The sequence below is a fragment of the Maylandia zebra genome, linkage group LG4, assembly GCF_041146795.1.
Source record: "Maylandia zebra isolate NMK-2024a linkage group LG4, Mzebra_GT3a, whole genome shotgun sequence".
NCBI lineage: Eukaryota > Metazoa > Chordata > Actinopteri > Cichliformes > Cichlidae > Maylandia > Maylandia zebra.
In genome coordinates, this window is record NC_135170.1 from 32161306 (window position 1) to 32185705 (window position 24400).

Genomic DNA, 24400 nt, shown 5'->3' on the forward strand with positions numbered 1-24400 from the left:
CTGTCTACTGTCTTTAATATCTGCTCTCTCTCTTCTTCTCTCTGTCTCTCTCTCTTTTGTTCTTCACAGTAACTCCTGGGTTCTTCTCACTTCACAAAAAGCCTCACTCGAATCCCCCGACAGCACCAGAAAAAAAGGGAATAACATCTGTTTATCTGCATATTTCTATGTTCAAAAAACAAGAGGGAAAAACACAGAGCTCGACAGAGGACACGAAACATCTCAGAGCATGCGGAATTAGAAAGAACAAATTGCCACTGGAGGACCAAAGGGAAAGCAAACCTTTTCTAACAGATCCACCAGTGTGGAGTCACCTCACCTGTACCTTCGGATTAAAGAGCAGGGTCATGTCCCAGTTGCCATGCGCATCGCCACGCTGACCTGCCTTCCCGGCCCCTCCCCCTTCCTCTTTCTATTGGCCCAGCTGCTGCTGCGGCTCCTCCTCCCTGGGCCGGAGTTAGTGGGAGCCGCCTCCACCTGCCCCTCCCTCTGCACCTGCTCCAACCAGGCCAGCCGAGTCATCTGCACCAGGCAAAACCTGGAGGAGGTGCCAGAAAGCATATCAGTCAACACGCGATACCTCAACCTGCAGGAGAACTCAATACAGGTAAATAATGGTGGACGGAGGTCAAATCATTTCAGTCTGCATTGCAGAGCTAAGCATGACTAATGTTTTTATTCACTGAGATGATGATGTTAGTGTTGTGAAGTTTTTTTTCCTTTATATTTGTCACACTTACATTTTTCAGATCATTAAACCAATTTTGAAATTAGACAAAGAGTAAATACAAGACGCATTTTTAAAATTATGATTTCATTTACTAAGAGAAAAAACTATTCAACCCCAACTGGGCTTATATGAAAAAGCAATTGCTCCCTAAAATTAATAACTGGTTGTGTCCTTTTGGCAGCAAGAACTGCAGTCAAGTGTTTCTTTCATCATTGTAGAAGAATTTTGACTCGCTCTTCTTTGCAGAATTGTTTCATTTCTGCTACATTGGAGAGTTGTAGAGCATGAAAGGCCTGTTTAAGGTCAAGCCAAAGTATCTCAGTCAGATTTAAGTCCAGACTCTGACTAATCCACTCCAAAAACTACATTTTTATTTTGAGCTATTCAGAGATGCTTGTCGGTGTGTTTCGGTGCGTTTTATTGTCCTACATAACACAAGTGGATTTTTGGTAGAGGCTAGAATTCATGGTTCCATCAATTGCAACAAGTTTTTCAGGTCCTGAAGCAGCTAAGCAGCCTCAGACCATCACATTACCATCACCGTGTTTGAATGTTGCTATGACGCTCTTTTCATGTGATGCTGTGTTAGTTTAATCCCAGATGAAACAGGACTCAAACCTTCCAAAAAGTTTAACTTTTGTCTCATTTGTCTGCAGAATGAAGATGAGCCTTTGTGTTCTGTTTGGTGAGCAGTGGTTTTCAGCTTGGAACTCTCCTATCCGGTTGTTCAGTGATGACGCGACGAATCCTACTTCCGGGTCTAAAGTAGTCTGCGTTTAATATGGCTTTTGTGTTGTTAACATGTTTAATGTTATGTATTTTCTTCTATTTGATCTCAAAAAGCTCCTAAAACAGTCAGTGATCACTGTTGACCTCCCTCGGCTTTTATTACCACTAATCATTTATTTAAGCTCAGTTTTTAAAACCTTAGGATGTAACTACAGCCCAGCCCATGCAGCAGTATATGAATGACTAACCTCGTATTGTGGATGGATTATCTCAGTTGTTCTCCTGGCTGAAGTTTGGTCCTTTTACAGCATCCTGCCATGCGATTACATTTGTTCCTGACCACCGAGAACACTCACGTTAACTTTTATCGAGTGGAAAAAAAGTTAGCTTGTTTATATTATGCTAACATAGCTGTGTCGCTAGCGGTCACGTAGCACATCATTATATACCAGCTAGCCAAACTTCAGTAACCCTACAAACGTCACTGCTGTTTAGTTTTCTGTCTTCATTTATGTTGGAAGTGATAACAGAGCTGTACGTTTGAATTTGTTTCCAAAACTCCGCAGTCAGGACATGCTATATTGTAGTTAGATAGAAGCTAGCGAGCTAACTCCCTGCTAACTTCTAACTCCGTTAAATGTCATAAATTCCGTTTTCATGGATGCCTGGAATGTTAAACTCAATTGTTACACCTGGTAGAGCAGAACGCTGATCATTTTATTAAAGATGAAAGACTTTAGACAGTTTTTCAACTCTCAGTAATGCCACAGTGATCGTTTGATATATGGACCTGCAGCGGAGTTTAGACCCAGACACGGCTAGTGACGTCAGACTGAACAATCGGATAGTCTCCTATTGATGTCATTTTTGCCCAGCCTCTTTCTTCTTGTTTAATAAATAACCTTAACCTTAAATAACCAACTAGTAAGGCCTGCATTTCTTTAGATGTTGCTCTGAGTTCTTCTGTCTCCTGAAGTAATTTTAGTAGGTCACTCACTCCTGAGAGGGTTCCCCACTGTTCCAGGTTTTCTCCAGTTGTGGATAATGGCTCTCACTCTGGTTCACTGGAGTACCAAGGCCTAAGAAATAGTTTGCAACCCTTTCCAGGCTGATAGATGTCAATGGCTTTGTTTCTCACCTGTCCCTGAGTTTCTTTAGATCGCTGCTTTTTCAGATCTTTTAGCCTGCTTCATTTTGTCGGACAAGTCCTTTTTAAGTGTTTAAGAGCAGGTGTGGAAGTAATCAGGCCTGGATGTGTCTAAGGAAACTGAACTCCAGAAAAATGTGTTAACCTGAGCCAGCTAGGGTTGGGTAGCTTTTCTAGTCAAATGAAATAAATGAAATAATAATTAAAAACCTGCATTTTCTATATTGCTTTTGTCCAATAATAAAATTTGTTTGGTGACCTGAAACAGTAGCAAATATGGAAGGAAAATAAGAAATAAGAAAAGGGGCAAACACGTTTCCACAGCCCTGTACATGTGCACTCAAAAGCAGGCGTGTGAGCTAAACAACAGTTTATAAGTTGTTCCTTTGCAAATATTTTAATTGCTAAGTATGTTATGACGGATGAACAGTAGGATTTAACAATACTGGATATTTAGTAGTTTGTACCAGTGGCTTGTTTGTACTAGTTCCAAATTTCTTGCAAAATTGGAAGATTTCCTCCTTGGACTGCAAAGCAGGATAGATAAGGATAAATCAGGATAAATCATCACTTTCTTATCAATGAGTTATGACAGAGCAATTGCAACAGCTACACTGGTCGCCCTCTCCCACATAGGGATTTTGAGGTGCTATGGGAATTCTTCTGTGTTTCACATGGTTTTTTAATGGGCCTCCTTCTTTAGCATACAGTATATAGGTAGACTAGAACACTTGTAGCTACATGCCTCCCCTTTCACTTCTCAAAAGAATTGCAGTACCTAGAAAAGTACTTGCTCATGGGAGACACAGCAGATAGATTCAAATTTTTGATCTGGATTTTTTCTGGATTTTCTGGATTTTACTCCAGATTTTCCAAATTTTACTTGTCTTGGGAGGGCTGTGCCAGGGAATCGAGAAATGGTTGGGATTGGCATAAAAAGAGCACCAGCTTTTAATTCCCTGAGGCTGGGTTTCTGTCTCCGGCCAGTCTGGAACCCAGTATCCTTCAGATGTAAAGGGGAATGTGTTAACCACTACAACAAGGAACTAATATGCTACCTATAGTAGTTATAGTGCTATAAAAAATGGCAACAATAAAAAAAGTCTTTCTTTTGTTGTTGTTATGAATCTCAGTTACCAAAAGGTATCATGTATTAGTAATCAGCTGCTTCTCAAAGGACTCTCACATCCCCCAACTGATACTGATTGTTCTGCTTCGGTTACCTTTGGGTGGCAGCAGAGGAAGCGGTTCACTATCTGTTACAGGTTGTAGATTGAATACAGTTCAGCTCAAGAACAAGGACTACCACGGCAATCTGCAGTCCAAGAACGAGCCATTGGAGTCTACCAGAGTGAGAGAGGAAGGATTCACGCAGCTAAACTATATAGTAGATCTTCACAATAGTGATCCAGTCACCTAGCCATTAAGCTAATGGGGAAACACAAAAGGGGGAGGGCTGGAGCTAGCTGGCTAATAATGACTGGATTTTCCAAACAAGAGTGAAGGGATGTCCAATAACATATACTAATAATAATATACTGCAGATGATGTTGTTCTCTGAGATTAATAAAAAAAAAAGATGCTAAAATGATTCACCAAAATATACTAACCGACTCGCCGAAGTAAAGTCTGTGTGTGGGAAACTCTGGAATATGACACAAATATTCACACATAAACTGCTAAAAAGAAAAGCATACAATACATGCAGTTTATTTCTGTAAGCATCATAAGCTGCATCATGATGCATGATGTAATTTCTGAAGGTGCTGACTGCCAGTCATTTTTCCTATAACACTAATTGATTGGAGGTCATGGTTCATTCTCTTTTTTACAATCAATGCACAGAGAAAACACTCATTCTGGCATTTGAAATACGCCACATTTTCAGCATTTCTTTTCAGCAAATAACCTATTGACACTTCTCTACAAACTCATTTATTTCTTTTATTATGAAAGGAGATATTTGCATAGTCAGTGATATAGCACAGTCGCATCTTGTATAGCAGATTGAGGATTTTCACATCATAATGCACACATCTAAAAATCAACACATACACAGACACCAGCACACTTATGTGTCTTTAACACTTGTGTTTGCATTTTTTGCCCGCTATCAGAGCGAACATTTGCGTTTGCAGTTGTGGATGTTAGGATTAACTTGTTGATACAGGTTCTCTCTTGGAAACTTTATTTCTAAGAAAAGACAAGAAAGTAAGCGGCTATAATGGTAGAAAAATACACTTAAGCCTCTAGTGAACTGAGGGAATATTTTATGAATTGAAAGCAAGGCAGATTTCCATGACACTGAGCTGCCTTTTGTATGCATTACCAATTTATCTCGAGTCCCTAGACAGCATTTGTGGCTTTACAGCTGCAGGGGAAGATCATTTAACCACAGACCATCGATACAAAGCACATGAATCTCTAAATTTATAAACCGAGTGGGTTGATTTTAGTCTTTGCTGCAGCATTTGATGTAGCTGGATCCATCCTCATGTTCCTGACAGTGCCTTGTTCTTTTGTGGTTTTAAATTCATTTCCACAACATTTTATCTCCTCTAATGAAAAGCAACGAGTATCCTAAACGTTGTTAAAATTGTCCAGTGCATCTCTTATACTGTCAAATTGCTCTGTACATTGGACCGAGCAGCCTGATATTCTCTATTCCTCGGAGAAAACATCTTATTAAACTTTATGTGACATTAACGGAGCAGAAATGGGACATCACGCCACTTGATTTGGTACGTGAGGCTTTAAGAGATGCTGTTAACATGAAAGGGGAGAAAAAAATAAGGAAATAAGAAGAGTATTTGTTGCGTTTTGTTTTTAGCCTACAAAATTTGGATTCGGCTTGTTGTATCCTGCAGCCCCACTTGAAATGATTAAAAATCTAAAAATGTTTTAACACCTGAAGGCATCCTAGATTCTCTGGCTTATTTTTTCCTTCACTGAGTACCCTCAGAGTAAAGCCTTGACAGCTCCCACCCCCTCTTAACATCCTCACCCCTCCCTTTTCGCCCCCTCCCTCCTTTTGCCTATCAACTCCCCTCTTCCTCTCCCCCCGCTCCTGCTCTACATACAGAAGAAGCAATGGCCTGACTCCAGGAGCCTCTGTGTGCCTCACTGAGGGCTTTGGCTGCACATATCTCAAACAGTCAGAGATTTAAGGGGCTTTTAGTCGCGCTCACTAAACTGTGTGTCTTTGACTTCACGCCAAATGAGCTCCAGTTGGACCACACCAATGCTACTGTGCTCTGTCCAGGGCCCGTGGCACCCATAGAGTTCAGATTCATGTCTTCCTGCAGACAAAATCATCTCTTTTTGTTTGTCACACCAAATTTAGTAAAAATGTATTAATTTAATTTCATAGTTCCTTTGTGGTTTGTCGTGACACTTTATGCGAATACTGTAGTCCAACACTGATAATCAGCTTATTAGCAAGGGATTATAATGTGTCAGTAGCAAGCCCCCTGAGTCTCACGGTAACAACGGTGTGAAAAGCACTTTTGTGTCTGCAGCAAGCGCTGAAATATGGTCAGGGTTAAGACAGGGTTGGGTTTACAGTAAATTTACCACAGTGCTTTCAGATTTAATGAAAAGTCAAGAGTTTAACTGCTTTTTGTCATGTGATATATTGTCGAATGAAGCATGAAACTACTAATTAAAAGTGACCATTTTTTTTTTGCCATTTTTCATCAGTACAAGTTGAGCTGTGCTGTAGTCATAATGTGGGCTACTGATCAAATTCCTAAAACTTTATTTTGGTCACTGGGTGTATTTGACCCCAACTTAAATGGCAAAAACAGTCCTTTTAGAAGCAAGTCTTGCAATTCCATAGCCGTCCAATTGGCAATTATTTTCTAAATGAATGGGAAACAGAGCAATTGTGAAACTACATGTGCAGAATCCATCCATCCACCGTTCCATCAATCCATCTTTTCTACAGCTCAACCAGGTCCGGGTCCTGCGGGCAGCAGTCTAAGCTCCTGGATGCTTCCTAGTTGAGAGTTTGGGGGCATTTCCTAGTGGGAGAAGATCCTGGGGGAAACCCATGGCAAGCTGGGGAGATTATGTCTCTCAGCTGGTTTTGGAACGCCTCAGTATCTTCCTTAAATTGTTGGTGAATAGGGAGAGAAATTTCTTGGCTAATATAGAGTCACTAGTTAAATCAGATCTTTTGAAGCTTAAAAAGTCTGATATTTTTGCCCAGGATAAAGCTTTAAAAGCTTATACTGCCTCCATGCAATGTGATATACCTCCAACTATCTCCATGGGAGTCCCTGCCTCCTTTTACTGACAATAGTCTGACATGGGAGGGTCGTCAGGTAATGCAGCTCATCTGGGCATTTCAGGCTTTAAAAGCTGGTTCGCTGGGCATGAAGTACATTTGATGTTTGTTGCTTTAGTTTCAATAAACTACCTCTTGTGCAGATTCACTCATTGTCACATACTTTGGGTGAGTCTACTGAATTATGGCTTCACAATGACGCCTTTACAAAGACAGCAGGTGCAGCCTCACAGCTTGCCCTATCATGAACCTCTAGTATGTGAACACATTTGGCTCATATGTTCGTTGGTGTTGGCTGTTGATTGAGTTTTTGAGGACGTGGGTGGGACATCCACCATCTTTTCAGTCCAGAATTGTCCTAAAGATTTGTATTCTCAGTGGGTGTTAGCCAAAGTTGTTGACTTAAGCTTTATTGTATCCCTGCTATTTACAACCTCTGATTGTAAATCAGAGCACTCAGTGTAACTCCACTACTCAAATGCATATTGTTTTAAGAGAAAGTCTAACGTGGAGGCCAGGGAAACCCTTAATTTGATCATGTTTATCTCCATAGTCAGAGGGAGTCATTCTCAAATGCAGACAGCAGCAGGAATCACTGAGGGTCAGCAGTTATCAGTATTAGGAGAAAAATACATTTTTATTTAAATGTATGGCTTCTTTACTTAAACATACATTTAGCCCGTAAGTCATTCATTAGCAATGTTTTTTCTTTTTGTTTTGCTTTGCTTTGTGTGTTTGTTTTCGCACTGATTTGTAACATTACAAAAACTAGACCATCTCCAAATTCCAAAGATTATTTGCTAAGAACAGATTAACATAATTTAATTACATGTTGGAAACAGATTAACACATAAGAATAACAGAATGCAGAATTAAAGAAGACATTTGTCTTTCAGGGAAGAAAATATTCTTTGGCCACTCAGCCGTCGCAATAGGATTTTCTCCTTTTTTGGAACATCCAGCAAAGGGGCCGATTACGCTTTTTATTGTTGTCTGGAAAATATATACTGTCACATACTGTTGGTGGATCCTCATGTTATACGGAGAAAAATTTCAAGTAATGAGGTCAAAATAAGTACTAAGTAATAAGTAATTCCCGTGACCCCAAAGATCAGGATTCAAGCTGCTCTCAATGTTCAGGCTCAGGCAGTTTTTTTCTACTCTAGGCTCTGCATGATGTCACTGAGAGTGGATATCACTGATGGATACATACTTACCATCAACCACTCACTTTCCTCTTGTGAAATCAAACACATTGTTCCAGTTTTGCCATCCATCCATCCATCCTTTTCAGCTTATCCAATTCAGGATCGTGGGGTGACCAGAGACTATTCAAGCTACAATGGGGGACAGATCACCAATCTGTCACGGGAATTTATCTGTCTATTTAATCTGAAAAATTCTGCATCTCTCCCTCTGACTTGTCAGTGCCATTGCTCCCCTGCATTGCTGCAGGCTCTTTTAACCCCTCCACCTTCTCTGATTCTACCTGTAGGCTCAGGGGGAGAGGTTTATTCACTGCTCACCTGATTCTCTGTGTATCATATTTGCAGGAACAAGCCTAGACATCCAACTTTAAATGTATTAATGCAACTATATAAACCAGTCACTTCCGATGTGTAATACAGCCATCTCGGACTCATCCCTCTGACCATGGGAACAGAGGTCCAGCCCACCTGTTTTTGAGAACAAGCAAATCGGAAGAGATTTAGCTTAAAGGGAGAGCGCTAAAATGAACTTTTAACTTTTAACTATCAGTGCATTCTGACAAAAGCCAAGGATAAAAATGTGCAGGTGGGAATGAGCATAACAGTCTGCAAGTAATCTTAGACCTTAAAATAACCACAAGAGAAGAAACCAGAGCTGCTATCACACTTAGTTGCTGCGTGCTTGTGTTTTGTTTTGGTTTTGTTTTTTTCTATTTTGTCTCACTGTGTCCTTTCTGCCATTGTCATGTGTAATATAATGAGACATTTTTTGGTTAAATGGCTGTTTGGTATTGTTTGACAATCATTTAAAATCTTCTCTGTATAAGTTAAAATATTTTAAAAGATTAATTTAATAGTTGTAAAATGAAAACACTGACACATTACAGTAATCTTGATTAATGTGCATTGTCCCTAAAAGGAAAAAAACAAACAATAAACAATGTCAGTATTAGTGCTGCATGTCTGCTAAAGGTTTTATATCATTTGGTATTCTTTAATAAATAAAAAAGCAAATTAAACATTTAGGGAAGCTGTTATTGATCTTCATTCTCATTGAGAACTAATGCATGACAGCCAAATTAACATTTTATAAGTGTATTTGGTTTGTTATTATGAAAGGTGTAATCGAGTTTGTTTTAAATAGCTGCTGTAAAACACAGCTTCCTTTTTTTCATTTTGTTCCGATACCTTTCTTTCAGTAAGCTCCATTAATAATCCTACATGTTTTGCAGTAACTTTATCATTACTTGTCCTTCCAGGTTATCAAGTCGGACACATTCAAGCACTTGAGGCACCTTGAAATCCTCCAGCTGTCCAAGAATCAGATACGTCAGATTGAAGTTGGAGCATTCAATGGCCTGCCCAACCTCAACACGCTGGAGCTTTTTGACAACCGCCTCACGCTGGTGCCATCACATGCCTTTGAGTACCTCAGCAAGCTGCGGGAGCTGTGGCTGCGCAACAACCCCATCGAGACTCTGCCAGGCTATGCCTTCCACCGTGTGCCCTCGCTACGTCGCCTGGACCTGGGTGAGCTCAAGAAGTTGGATTTCATCTCAGACGCAGCTTTTGTTGGCCTCATCAATCTGCGGTACCTAAACTTGGGCATGTGTGGGCTGAAAGACATTCCCAAACTAACAGCTCTTGTGCGCTTGGAAGAGCTGGAGCTGTCAGGAAATAGGCTGGAGATCATCCGTCCCGGCTCCTTCCAAGGCTTGGTCTCTCTTCGCAAGCTGTGGCTAATGCACTCACAGGTTTCCGTCATTGAGCGCAATGCCTTTGATGACCTGAAAAACCTGGAAGAGCTCAACTTATCCCATAATTCCCTCCACTCCTTGCCCCACGATCTCTTCACACCCCTTCACCAGCTAGAGAGGGTACACCTTAACCACAACCCCTGGGTGTGCAACTGCGATGTGCTTTGGCTTAGTTGGTGGTTAAAAGAGACGGTGCCGAGCAACACCACCTGCTGCGCTCGTTGCCATGCTCCACCATTCTTAAAAGGCAAATACATTGGAGAGCTTGACCAAAGCCACTTCACCTGCTATGCGCCCGTCATTGTGGAGCCACCTACAGACCTCAATGTCACCGAGGGTATGGCTGCCGAGCTGAAGTGTCGAACGAGCACATCCACAACATCCGTCAACTGGATCACCCCTAATGGCACTCTCATGACCCACGGCTCCTACCGCGTGCGGATATCGGTCCTGCACGATGGCACGCTCAACTTCACCAATGTAACCCTGCGAGACACGGGCCAGTACACCTGCATGGTGACTAACGCTGCTGGAAATACCACTGCAACCGCTGTCCTCAACGTTACTGCTGCTGATGTTAGTGTCAATTACACCTATTTTACAACAGTTACTGTGGAAACTGTGGATACTGTTGGAGGTAATGATTATGCGTTGGTTGCCATCAATGAGACCTTCATCCGTGTTCCACCTGGCCCCACTCCCTCTGATTTGTGGCCAGACGGTGTTGCTACCACAGACTCCTCTCTGCCTATCAGCTGGTCCTCCTCCTCTCCCCGCGCCACTCGACCCACCTTCACTGAGCCCATCACAGACGCTACCTTAATGGATGATGTGATGAAGACCACCAAGATCATCATTGGCTGCTTCGTAGCCATAACCTTCATGGCAGCCGTGATGCTGGTGGTGTTCTACAAGCTTAGGAAGCAGCACCAGCTGCACAAACATCACGGCCCTGCACGTGCCATCGAGATCATCAATGTGGAGGATGAGCTCGGCGCTGGGGCCAGTGGTCGGGGCAGCGGCATCTCAGGCGGAGCCACCGTGACACAGAGCGGAAGCAGTGGAATTGGAGGTACCCAGAGCCTCAGGCTGCACCACCCAGAGATAGTCAACTTGCCCAACCTGGCTCGATCGGAGCACCTCAACCACTACTACAAAACTCATCACTTCAACAACAACATGATGGGCCTGGGCCTGGGCACAGGATCTGTGGGCCTCAACAACAATAACAACCCCTCACCATGCTCTCAGTCACAGAACATATCCTGTTCCCAGATTCCAACCTCCACTGGTGGGGGAACACCGACAGGTGGCACTCTGCCCTCCCCAGTGCCCCTTCCTCAACTGGGTCTCCACAATTCTCTGAAAGGCCTGATGGGGAAAGGCCAGAACGAGCCACTACTTTTTAAGAGTGGCTCCAAGGAAAATGTGCAAGAGACTCAAATCTGAGTGAAAGTGAGGGTAGAAGTATGAGGTAAGAGGAAAGGGATGCTGGATAGTGACAGTGATATAGAAAGTACGCGAATATTTGAACTGACTGTAGCCTATACCGTCCTCGTGGACGGGTTTCAGAAAAAAAAGATGAAATTTCTCGTAGTTGCTGCTTTGTATTGTCAATCTTGGCAGGTAGAAGCAGATAGGAAGACTGAAGGAGACAGTACTGCATCTGATCAGTCCCACAAATAGCATCTGAACATAATTTTACACTAAGTCAGACACCAACACATGGAACGATCACCACAAAAATCACAATCATGTGCGCAACCCGCTATAGTCTTTGCCAAAGTCCAAGATCAAGCCAACTCTTTTCACCCAGTGGACAGCTATGAACAACAGCCTGTATGTTTTTTACAGATAGCTTCGTATATTTCCAGACACACTCAGTGTATATATTTAGAGGGAGACATAATATTGGCTACTGAACATGTTTTCAGATTAGTGTTTGGCAGAGACTCCGAATAACAAACAATGATTTGGGTGAGCAGTGCTGTCCCAGGTTTCCAGGAAGCACTAAAATACAGAGCAGAGCAGCGATACTGTTCAGAACACAGACTAGTACTTTGCAGGGAGAGAAAACAACAGCAATTGTTTTTTCCGAGTGGTTTCACTTCTCTCTCACTTTCTCACTTTTTTCCCTTTCACACTTTACTGGCTACTGTCTTCTTTGAGGGAAGAAAGCAACAGAGTGGGCTATCATGGGAGGAGAGAAACCCCGTGGCATGAAGGACAAAGAGCGATGTATTAAAAAAAAGGACTAAAGTACATATTATATATACCGTAAATATATTTTCATTCAAAGAAGTAAATTATAAAGAATCTTTATCAAGCTTCTGACTAAAAACTACGACGTCTGAAGAATATATTAAAAAGAAAAACACACACAGTTGTTTTAGTGCCCCCCACCCCACTGCCCTCCCCCCCCCCCCCCCCTCCCCCTTACTACTTCCCTCAACTTGGAACAAAATGGCCACTGACTGTGCCGCATAAGGACACGTGGGAGAGTGGGGGAAAAAAAAACAACAAAAAAAAGCAAAACAGACAAAATGTTTGAGTGAATTTATTTTGGTCTTGACTTTTTTGTAGCCACAGAGCGTGTTTTCCCCTCTCCTGTCGCATTCACATAAACAGGGTCACCGGAGAAGGGACGTGTTTATGCTCTACTGCGAAAATACGAAATACGACAACAGCTCTCCATCGTTTGGTACAGCTACAGCCTAGCGGGAGTGTTAATAATAATAATCGGAACGGTAATAATGATAACAAGGTTTAGCTTTATTTGTCATAATGAACGTTTAATGATTAGCACATGAAATGACACAAAATGTTGCACATGCTGATTTAGCATGCTCTACAGACGTCTCCAGATTTGATTTCAGCCGATCATTTGAGATTTATCCAAGGGATTATGTTATCATTATTAGCATTCATGCGACTATTATTATTACTACTTGTGCCTACAAATAACTGAAAAGTACTTTTTTTCATTTGTATATGACGCTGAAGTTGTTTATGACTGATCCTGTTGGACTTCGGCTAATGAACAGCAGCGGGACGGCGTGCCACTACTCCACATGCATCAGCAGGAAATAACTTGGCCCCCTCTAAATGGCTTCCTCAGTCCAGTTCTCACCAACTCCTCCAACTGTCTCAAGCAGTCAGGAACCCTCATGTTTGTCACACGTTAAAGACAGGACACGAACCTTTGACGAAGACTGCATCTTTGCAGAGGATTATCTCGCAACTGTATCTCAGTGTTATCGTGTGTGCGTGGATTTCATGGCAGCAGGGAACTACTAAATGGACGACAGGCATTGCCAAGCATTTCTAAAGGTAAGCGATGCTCGTTCAGTGAAGAGGAAGGAAGTGACGTGCAGTACAGGAAACAGAGATGGGGGGAACTTTTTTTCTAAAGAAAAAGTACAATTAAATGAAAAAAAATATAGAACCTTATAGATCTCTTTTAAAAAAAAAAGGAAACAAAACTATTATGATAAGTGTTTTTCATTTTGGGTTTTTATCTAGTTTGATTTTTTTTGTTTTATTTTTAAATCAAGTGTTATCTTTATTGTAATATTGTTATTGTTATTATAATTAGCTAATTACACTGGTTATAATTATGAGAGATGTTCTGTTAGCAGAGGTCACTTTTAAAATTAAAAAAAAAACTGGCACATAAAATGGCAGTGGAAGTCTGTGAAATTTGGTGGCTATATATTTTTTTTCTCCTTTATGTTACAATCAACTTTATTTGTAGTATCACTGTTTGTGTCCCTTTGGCTCTTCTTGAGATGAGACATAGCGAATGTGAAATGGTCAGCACTGGGTCCTTTTATTTTCTGCACAGGGGGACAGGAAAGGCCCTGCTCCGGTTTACAAGCTCAATCACACTCGCTCTGTACTTTTCGTGAATGTCATCACCATCACAGTGCTCAGAGTGCGATTGCGCTATGTCAACACCTCGTTGCCATGACTACACCCTCAGACTAATGCGCCAAACGCCGTCAGCATCGGCTCCTCGTAAGGCAGCCGGTCGCCCTCCCCCTCTCCTGTCCGTCTCGTTCCTTTTGAGGTGCCATATCTCGACGAGCCGGCCAGTGTTCCTTCAGTGGTAGCAAATCAACCTGAGCATTGTGCCCATGTCCTCACATAAAACTCCCTCCACCCTCCAACCCTCAGCATCTTGCCATCAGGTTTCCCTGGCAACTGTTGCTGCTGCGACAGCCCTTATCACAGCGTCTTGATTTGGGTTTCGAATGCTAAACAGACGAGAGCAGAGGGTATAGAACTCCTCTTCTTTTTTTCCATGCCAAGTAATTCACCCCGGTAATGTTCCTCGTTAATGTGTTTGATTTGTTTACACCAGCAACTATACTTCTCACGCCGCTGACTTTCTCTTAGTGAATCATACGATTTACATGCCACTCTCCCCTATGTGTTTAATTTGCATAGGCCACCACACATTTATGCACCCAGCACTTGTGATTAACACTCATACCCTGCATCTCTCATTAACATATTCCTTCCCAAGCACAAGGGATCCATATTCTGCTCACAAGTTATTTACATATTCATCTGCCTCTGTGTGTGCAAATAACAGTGAAATTATCATGTGGGCATGCTGGTGGGTAAGAGTGTGGTGTGTGTGTGCGCGCGCCAGGTTTGTGGCTGAAAGCAAGGACTGTTACAAAAGCTATTTCCCCCCTAATTCTTCAAATACTGCGTGCCCTGCCTATCGCCTGTGGTAGCTCGCCACTTTGGAAAGCGCTGTGTAGCCCCTATAGCTCCTGTGAAGTGGCACAAACCAGAGGCCATGTTATTGAGGCTCGGTGTTAGAGAGAGAGCAGCGGTTGAGCTGGAGACACACAGTCACAGTGCTGCAGTGTCTGAGTCACAGAGCACTGAACACACTCCCAACAATCTAATGGAAATGCTGTGTTTACTGTGCAGGAAGGGACCCGCTCATTCACCCATTCGGGGAATAGGTGAAAATCACCAGAATATGTGCGCGTGTGAGTCCAAGCTTGAGTGCGTTTAGTGCATGTGCAGCTCTGGATTATAAAATGCCCGTTGTACTGTTGTGTAAGGCAAGGAAATCAGGACATTTGAAGCGGTACGCTGTTTATGGCAAGAGATGTTACACCATTGTTGATGCAGCGCTGCTCGGTGTGTGCGCTCCTGCACAGGTGCGTGCGTGCTCAGGTGGGCTTTTGCTAGCTCGGTTGTGTAAAGAGGGGAAGAGGGAGGAGGGGCGGTCAGACCTCCATTTTAAATCCCCAGTTTAAACCAGCTCTGTCTGTCTCCCTCTGCTTCAGGCAACTTTTGTGATCCTCTCACTGACACTTAAAGTAAAAATACATTTTTTTATTTATTTTTTGCGTAAGCAGCCCCCCCTTCTCTGTCTCTCTTTCTCTGCATACTAAGAGTGATGAAACGTCCTCTCGATCGAGGCGACCTCCTCTTTCACCAAATCCTCATCGTCTTTTTAGCTCCCTGTCAAGTTCGGGGTCAAGGGTCAAGATGAGCAGCAATTTATGTTTACCTCACACTTTTAGCCAGCTAATGAAGGTTAGCGTTTTGGATTGTGCCATTTATTTTTATTGTTTCGCCCTGGCTCAGGGAAACGCCTGTTGGCGAAGCTTAAGTGATTTTTAATGTGCATTTTCAGTGGCTGTTTTGTGGTTAATCACCTTGACGGTGATGTGACTAGTCATAACAGTAATGCTGCACATGAAGTGATTTTTGGGCAGCTCGCTTGCGGTGGGTGAGGTTTGCGTAGTTGCAGATGGGAGGACACTGGTTCAATCTGCCGCTTGTTGCGACCAGCACTGTTTGAAAACAGGGCCTGTCCCCGAGGGCAGCCCCGCACACATGTTAACCTCAGCACTACAAGCCCCGTGTGAGCACCACGCTGCCTCATTTCTTTTTATCACCCCCCCCCCCCCCCCCCCTTTAAAAATAGCAGAGAAGTGACAGCCGAACTCAATGCATTATTGATACACAGGGTGTCAATGATGCATGTGCAGTCACCAGTGCTAATTTTCTCCACATTGCAGAGGCCAGAAGCATCAAACGGGTTGTAATTTATATGCATCGTTATAGCTATTATTTTTCACACGGTCATCAAGACGGTCCACGGGAGCCAAATGTTGCAGCTTGTCTCCTCACATGATGAGTGCTGCGATTCTAATAAGTGCAGCAGTGTTTTGTGTGCCACTGTGTCACCGAGCCAGCCCCCCCACACCGTTCCACTCCACCATCCCAACAGCAGCAGCCCTGTCTCGCTATGCTGGCTTTATTGCCGTCACACTGGTCTAAGGCCGATTTGATGGCACCAGTTTTCAGATGCCCGGGTCACTGTGTTCAGTCACATTATGAGAGAACTGAGGAACTTTTTTTGTCACTGCGATGCTCTTTTTCCTGCCAGAGCTTGAGATGAGATGTGCAAAGACATTTTTTCTGTGTCATCACTGTGAAAACCCTGCTCTGCAGCCACTTTTCAAACCTGACCGTGCACTTGGGTACTTATACATTTAAGAACCACGTGCACACACACACACACACACACACCAGGGCACGCATGCCCTCTTGACACTGACTGAAGGAGTGATTTATTGATTGAGGTGCAGCTTTCTTAAACAATTTGCAGCTGAGTGCAGCGAAGGTTAATGCAAACCTCTGAACTGCTGCCATCATGCTTCAGTCCACACGTGTGTGTTTTACATCCTGTGAAGGTGTCCGTAATTTGAGAGCGACTGGGACATTAGCGCATGGCTTATTTCCTTGTTGCCTTGGAAACAATGGCGCCGGGTGCAAGATGTCCATTTTGGCCGTCTTGTGAGCTTTGAGCTGTGTGGAGTCAGAGAGGGCTGTCAGAGTGTGTGGGCCGTGACGTGAGAGTGATGAGTGGTGTTTCATCCCGGATGACTATCTCCTCTGTGTCACTCAGCTGTGGGTCAGAGGGCCGCTGAGCTGCAGCTCAGAGGAAAACTGAGAAAAATCCACAGAGTTGCTGTGAATAGCAAAATGGGACACGCTCACAGCCCATGTAATTGTAAAGTACCGATTAATGGGAATCATAAAGCTGGAGCACTGCTTAACACAGAGCTTCTCATGAATGCTTCATAAAGGAGAATATCAGTGTTGTCGTGTGAAAACCTTCCAACTGCAGTTTTGAACATCAGTGGAGTGATTATATTTTAGTATTTGTTCTTAGACGCTACAGGCCGTTTTGGAAGTGAAACCTTTTCAGAACTCCACAAAAGAGGCCCGTTCTTTCTTAGATCCTGAAAAGCTGACATTTGGGGCTGTGGAAGGTTTTCATCTGACAGCGACCATATTGCACTTTCAAATGCAGATTTGTGTTTTGAGAACAATCTGGGATGTTGTGGCTCGTGTTGGGATTTGGAAACTTCTGGAGAGACTTCATGCCCTCGAGCGCTGTGGAAAACTCCCCTCCTGTTTTGTGATGAGCGCCGACTCGGGGACTTGTGTTGTGGCCTGAACAAGCTCGTAACTATTAAAGGATGTGCTGACCTAGCAGCTGTGCTCCTCTCAGCGGACATGCTTACAGTTAAGTTTCCAAACGCATATTCCCTGCTATCCACAGCAGTCTAGCTTCCAGATTTACTGTTTCTGGGAGCCTTGGCTCGGCATCATATTCGCACTCTGGTGTGTGTGTGTGTGATGTTTGTTTGAAGCTGGGCAGGGGCCACGGAGTACATTTCAACGCTTTGAAGTGTAAATTCAGGTCTGGTTGGAGCACCTTATGGGGGGCAGGGAGGAGATAGCGACAGCCATATGTATGTAGGCTGGTGGTTTGATAATGGAGTTGTCTAACCGCTTATCTGTCTACTGAGGCAACAGAGCCCCCAGAGGACATGAGGTCAAACCCTCACTGGATGTCAACTCAGTGTCAAGTCAGACGGTGTCTGGTCTCGGAGAGGTGAAACTAGAGTAGAAATCAGCACTGACCCAGTTAAGGCTTCCCCAGCTGAGCTTTGAATCAGACCTGGTTCATCCTCTCAAGTTTAGAAAAAGATGAAGCAGTTGTAAACAGTCATCAATATGAAATAAACTTTTACTGGAGATATTGATTTTTCTTTACCCTTTTTTGTCTCCACCCCCTCATGTCAGCCAGTGAGGCATGCTGCTTCTCTCATTGGTGCTGATTTATTTATCCGGTCTGGCCCTTAGTACCCTCATTTCATGTCTGCTCTCATTTCTGCTCGCAGTCTATGTGACACCAACCTTTCAAGTTATATTATTATTATTATTATTATTATTATTATTATATTTTTAACCCTGATGCTCGAGAACGGCTACGAGCGACGTTCGACGGGCACCGCAGTGGCCTCGATTGTGCTCAAGCTGCGGCGTTTTCTGTGCATCCCGTCATGCCAGTGCCACATTCGCTAGAGCCTGCTTACCACGCAACAGCTTCTGTCGCCTCTGGCTTCCCCACCCTCTGAGCCCAAAGGAAACAGAGTGACGAGGGAGGACAGAGTAGACAGAAATAGAGAAAGCGAAAGGAGAGATAGACTGCAAAGGGACGAGGATGACAGGAGGAATGAAAGCTGACAATGAGAGACATCCTGTCACTCCATATCTGTACAGTTTTTTTACTCTACATGTGCGAGTGTGTTTGCATGCGTGTGCACCAGTGTAAGGCTCCAGCTCAGTGTGCGCTTGTGTAATAGCCGCATGAGTGGCATAAGTATGCATATTTATGCATACGTCCGAGTGGGCTGCGTGCGTGCTTGTGTGCACTCGAGTGCGCACGGTATCCGTGTTTGTGTAATTGTGTGCGGCAGAGATAAAGACATGAAGGAGGAAGGGCCGCTGTGGTGCTTATATGTCACCCAGCGCCAGAGGGGAAATGACTCCTTTCTGTCCCCGACCCAAGGGAGGCAGAGGAGGAGCATGGCTGACTTCTCCTGCTTCTCTGCCTTTTCTCACCCTCTCCTTAAGAAATGTAGCTAAAGCCTCAGTCACAGCCTCTCCCCCCTCTCTCTCCCTCTGAGTCACACACACACACACACTCGTATGCTTGCTTGCTCACAGGAGTACGTCTTACATTATCCCCCTTTCTTCCCCTCATGCTTCTCATCCCCTTAACCCTTCTGTTCTCCTCCTCCGCTCTTCTCTATCTACCTCATATTTGGTGTTTCACCCCACCCACCTTCTCCTACTGCCATTTTCCACCCCCCCTGCAGCTAGATGTTGTGATTCTGCATTAACCCCTTAATCCTCCCATACATAAACAAGTACACGTGCAGTCGTGCTCCAGGTTAGCCCCCTGCACCACTCCGATCCTCTCTCAGGAAAATGGAAAACAAACCCACAACAAACCAAGGCTTCTGATATTTCCTTCCCTCTGTTCAATTAAACATGGCCTCCATCTGCTTCTTTGTTTCTCTTCAGCTTTTCTTCTGCAATATTGACTATGGTTGTTCTTGTGATTGTTTTTAAGACTGTGTTTTAACCTGTTATAACCACAGATGTGCATATTAACACTGAAGGAACATGTCACAGGGGTGTGTGCGCGTGCGTGTGTGTGTGTGAGAGAGAGATGGTGTGTGTGGAGAACGGTGGATTTGTTCTGCTTCAAGGTTCCGTGCCAAATCTTTTTCAGAACATTCGATCTCTGTTCATGTGCCATACTGAGAAATTTATGAAATAAAAATAACGTTTTTTCACAAATTGCAATGTGAGATCGTGTTGCTTATTTATGACTGTAGGTCTATTAATGAAAATCAGTGAGACAGAAAAAAAAAAGTGGAAGACCATGTGTGCCACATCATTAGAGTAACAAATGTTGTTTCCGCAGGTTATTTTGCCTCGCATATGTGTGAATGAATTCATGTGAATTCTTAATGTGTGTGTTCTTCCATGTCGCTGTTATTTTCCTTCAGTCAGCATCATTTTTTTCCCCTCAGCGTGCTGCAGCAGTGTGTTTCCAAGAGATTGTGTCACTGTGTTAAACCTGATTTGACACTGAGGCTGTGGACCGGCTGGCTGCAGGGTGTGTATTGTGACCCGAGCTGCTGACCTACGCCTGCGCCCTACGTCTGCTTGTATGCCTGTGTGTCTTTGTGTTCACGTGGGTGCATGTCTGCGTGTGTTGTTCTGTGGGATGTTGTTTAGCCTGCGGTGAACACTTAGCTCGTGCTGGCTGGGGGATTGCCAAGAGGTCAGCTTCTGAATAGTACTGACTCAGGGTTACAATTATTGGCTTACAATATTTGTGTGCGTTTATATGTGCGTTTGCGTGTATGGGTGCAGATTATGGGTGTAGGGGTGTGTTAGGTTTAATCCGCTTTACTGTGATACTGATTCTCCTGTCATGTTTGTGAAATAAAGTCTATCATAAACAATTTTAATATCATAATTCTTGTGGCTATCTGCCTGACAGTGGACAAGAAAAGCACCAAGGTCTGGTGCTATCCATCCATCCACAGTGGTGCAATGATGAAGCACCGCAAGAAGGTCCAAACTGGGGACTCAAAACTCCAAAGTACTCTGAGTTTGCATATGTCCCTCCTGCGTGGGTTCTCTCTAGATACTCCAGCTGCGTTCCAAGAATAATAATAATAATAATAATGGATTGCATTTATATAGCGCTTTTTGGGACCCCTCAAAGCGCTTTACAATACCACTATTCATTCACTCTCATATTCACACACTGGTGATGGCAGCTACAATTGTAGCTACAGCTGCCCTGGGGCAGACTGACAGAGGCGAGCCTGCCATATCGCGCCAACGGCCCCTCTGGCCATCACCAGTAGGCGGTAGGTGAAGTGTCTTGCCCAAGGACACAATGACCGAGACTGTCCGAGCCAGGGCTCGAACCGGCAACCTTCCGATTACAAGACGAACACCCTTGAGCCACGATCGCCCCACGACACTGATGTTAGTTTAATTAGTGATTTTAAACTGGGTGAAGATGTGATTGTATGTGACAGACGGGCATACTGCCTCTTGTCCTATGACTAAAACAGCTTTGCAGCCCTGGACCAGATAATTATTTGAGAAAAACTATGGATGAAAGTTCTGAAAAGATATTTTTCACTAAATATTGCCACAAATCTGTCGAGATCTGAGCACAATTAATCCGAGAAAACAGATAACATGCATATATGTCTCTTTCCTCAAAAAGAATGTTCAGTGTTCTAGCTGGGGCATTGAACAGTTCTCTAAATGTCCAGGTTTAAAACGTGTTCAATAATGTAATCAGGAATGAAACATAATCAATGATTCTCTGCTGGAGATGGCTAATAGATCAAAGACTTGATGGGTCTTGGGTCTTGCAAGTTGCAGTGCTAAAATCGTGCTTGCACAGCAACATGTATATTTAAAAAAACATGATAATTTTGAGCCAAGGTAGCAGATCTGTTAAGGTGCTTTCGGACAGGATCTAGCACCTGCCTGCGCTCTGATCTGACACTCATTATTTTCAGTGGTTTGCAGCAAGCAACGTGCAGGCAAAGTGCACAGTTGTGGTTAGCGTTCGCCAAATTTAAACTAAAATTTGCACGTGCATTGAAGACTGCCTGCATAGCATAGCTGCAAAAATGAAATGTTATGCTGGCACTTTTTGTTTAAGACATTTTACCTTAAACTACGATGTGCACTACGATGTGCACTTCATGGTGTTGCCAAGGGATAAAAAAACATATTCCTATCCATCACTGGGACCATAGAACCTTATAAAAAAACTTCGCAACAAGCCATCAAATCGTTTTTGGAATCAAAGTGGTGCACTGACCAGCAAAATCAAAAGACCAACATTCCTTAGAGTCAGTAAAGTAAATCCGTTAACACAGCTTTGAAGGGAAAACCTTTAAATATTGTATCATTCGAACATGCAAGACAGCATCCAGTGTGAAAACTTGACTTGGTGTTTCCCTTGTGGAAAAATCAAGTCTAATAAATTGGCCTAAAATGCCTCATTTATTTTTTAGAAGCATTCAAGACCCAATGTATCATTCTTACTTTGTTTGCCTTTATATCTGCAGTGCACAACTTTTGTCTCCCCCTTCTGGCACTGTTGACGTGGGCTTATGACGTACATGAAAATAAAGAGAAATATAACTTTACCTCAAAGCAACAGTGTAGAAATACTAAAAATATTCAGCACTGTGTGAATTTGTTCGCCAAGGTGTTTTATATGTAGGTACTGCAATCTGGCTTTACTTGTTTCAGATTACTCCAATTGTTCAAATCTAATACATGAACTTTTCCATTTTCTTTCAAGCAGCTTTGACATGTAAACCAGGACGTATTTATTCTTTTTTCAAAGCTGTAATCTAGCATGTAATCTTAGCTTTTCCTTTCCCCCCCTCCAAAATTCTGTAAATTCTGTAATCAGATTATTGTAATCCAGTTACACATTATGTATTACTCCTCCAGCCTTTGTGTGGGTGTGTGCATGAAGGGGGGGAATGCAAACAAGCACTGTCCTCTTTTGCATGAAGTCTGTGCACAATCAGTGTTAAATAAAACAGGTTTGAATTGCATGAACATCATGTAACTTGTATTACCATATGAAAAAAAAAAGTGACACGTCCTCTGCATGGATGGATTAGTTTAAGTTCATGGTGGAAGGATATCAGTAAGGCGAATGCTAGCTCTTTCCAGTGGAGTCATGTGGTGGAACTTCAAAATGCTGATACAACGCCACCTCCTTTTGCATACATGCTATCAAGAGTGCAGTCCACGACCGCACTGAATAGATTATGCAAAACCACCTAACAATTCTCATTTTCACCTCACCGACACGAGTATCTACATGACTCAAGGGTAGAGCAGCAGTATGTATAAGATTAGAACTGCATGAAATCCAGGGCAATTTATATGTGACAAAACACTGAGGCAAAAGCATGCAACTCAATCACAAGAGTCTATTTCTCTCTCAGCTTTACTTATGTTAAAATAGTTGTGATTAAAGGCAGTGGGGAACAAAGTGACGGGGGGATTGGAATAGTGATTTGAGAAAGAGGCGGAGAAAAAAAGGAAAAGGGAGGACCAAATGAGTTTTTGGGGTTTTTTTTTTGGGGGGGGGGGGGGGGGGGGGTTGTCTCTCCTTCCCTTTTTAAAGGCCAATTCTTGCAGTTGGCTGGAATCTAAGTGATTTCTCCCTCCTGCCTCTTCCCTTCTGGGGCCCGTCGGATGTCACTCTGCTCCTCACTGCCATTTGTCTCTCTTTCTGCTCTGGTGCTTATGCTACGTTGGCGTCGTCTGCATGGTTACTCTGGGAGGTGAGCTTCGTCTGGAGGTCAAGGCTGGAGTTAGTTCTGGATGTGAAGGTCACAGCCAGAAAGAGGTGTCTCTGTCTTCTTTAATTCATTCTGGTGTGATGAACGGTCCGTGTCACCCTTCCACTGCCCCACACTCGCTCTTCCTTCACATCACCACTGTCCCGCTCTGCAGTGATACAGTTGTAAAGTGTAACCTTGGAGACAGGGGCTAATCATCCATCCCATGGCTGCCCGTTTAATCCTTCTCCCTCCACCTCCCTCTGTAACTCTACTCCCCATCTTTCCCTCCCATGTCCTCTCCACCTTTCCCCTCCTCTTCACTGCAACAGGCTTTTTTGCCATTTCACTGGGTTTACAGTATTTTCTCAATTATCTACTTACCTCTTTACTTCACTGCCATCCCTCCTCACCCCCTGCCACCATCATCCTCCCCTCTCTTTGTTTGTCCTGTGGAAGGACATTTGTTTTCCTGTGGGGGTAGAGGGGAATCGACATCGAGAGATGAGTTATTGATTAGAAAGCAGGTTTCGAGAGAGCGGGAGAGAGATGGAGGGAGAGAGAATGAAGACAGGATGACACGTGCAACCTATGACACATCCTGCATACTGTATCGAGGCGCCGCATCTCGGTGTGACATATGTGCAGTGTGCTATGTACCCGCTGTAACATGCAGACATGATTAATGGTGACACAAACTGTGTTTGTTGTGTAAAAATTAATGTTTATCAGATTATCAGACACGTGGGTGCCCGTGGGTGGATTCAGCAACCTGGCAGGCATTCGAATAGAGATTTTACGTCACTGGAAGTGGTAATTCACTGTTAATCTCAATCCCATTATTGACATTCACTGGGACCTCAAAATTAGCCCTTTTTTGAGCCTCGGTGAACATAATGCTTATTCATTTTGAACTTTATTTATTGCTACTTTGTCAAAATGAAAATCAAGGTTCTCTCACAAATAACAGCTGTGCACCAAAGGTCTTCTCAAGAAGGCTATCCATCCATTTTCTTAACTGCTAATTGAAATCTGGGTCTCCCGGCTGGAACCTATCCCAGCTGTCACTGGACAAGAGGCAGAAAACATCCTGGACAGTTCACCTGTCCATCAGAGCTAACACAGAGAGACAAGAGACAACCATTCGTACTCACATTCACACCTAAGGCCAATTTAGAAGCACCAATTAACTTAACAAGCACGTGTTTTGACTGTGAGGAGGCCAGAGTACTAAAGAACCCACAGAAGGGTCCCAGCTGGCCCACAAATTAATTCTCAGAACCTTCTT

General features: G+C 43.5%; 1 protein-coding gene across 1 annotated transcript in view; it reads left to right on the forward strand.

Moving 5' to 3' along the window:
• lrrc4ba (leucine rich repeat containing 4Ba) overlaps window positions 1–12282 on the forward strand; it is a 43599-nt gene extending 31317 nt beyond the window's left edge. Inside the window, exons 2-3 of the mRNA XM_004552485.6 lie at window positions 70–607; window positions 9362–12282. Of these exons, the coding sequence (XP_004552542.1) occupies window positions 362–607; window positions 9362–11308 (2193 nt within the window). The 5' untranslated portion in view covers window positions 70–361 and the 3' untranslated portion in view covers window positions 11309–12282. The remainder of the gene's footprint in view (window positions 1–69; window positions 608–9361) is intronic.
• Window positions 12283–24400: the final 12118 nt, after the last annotated feature.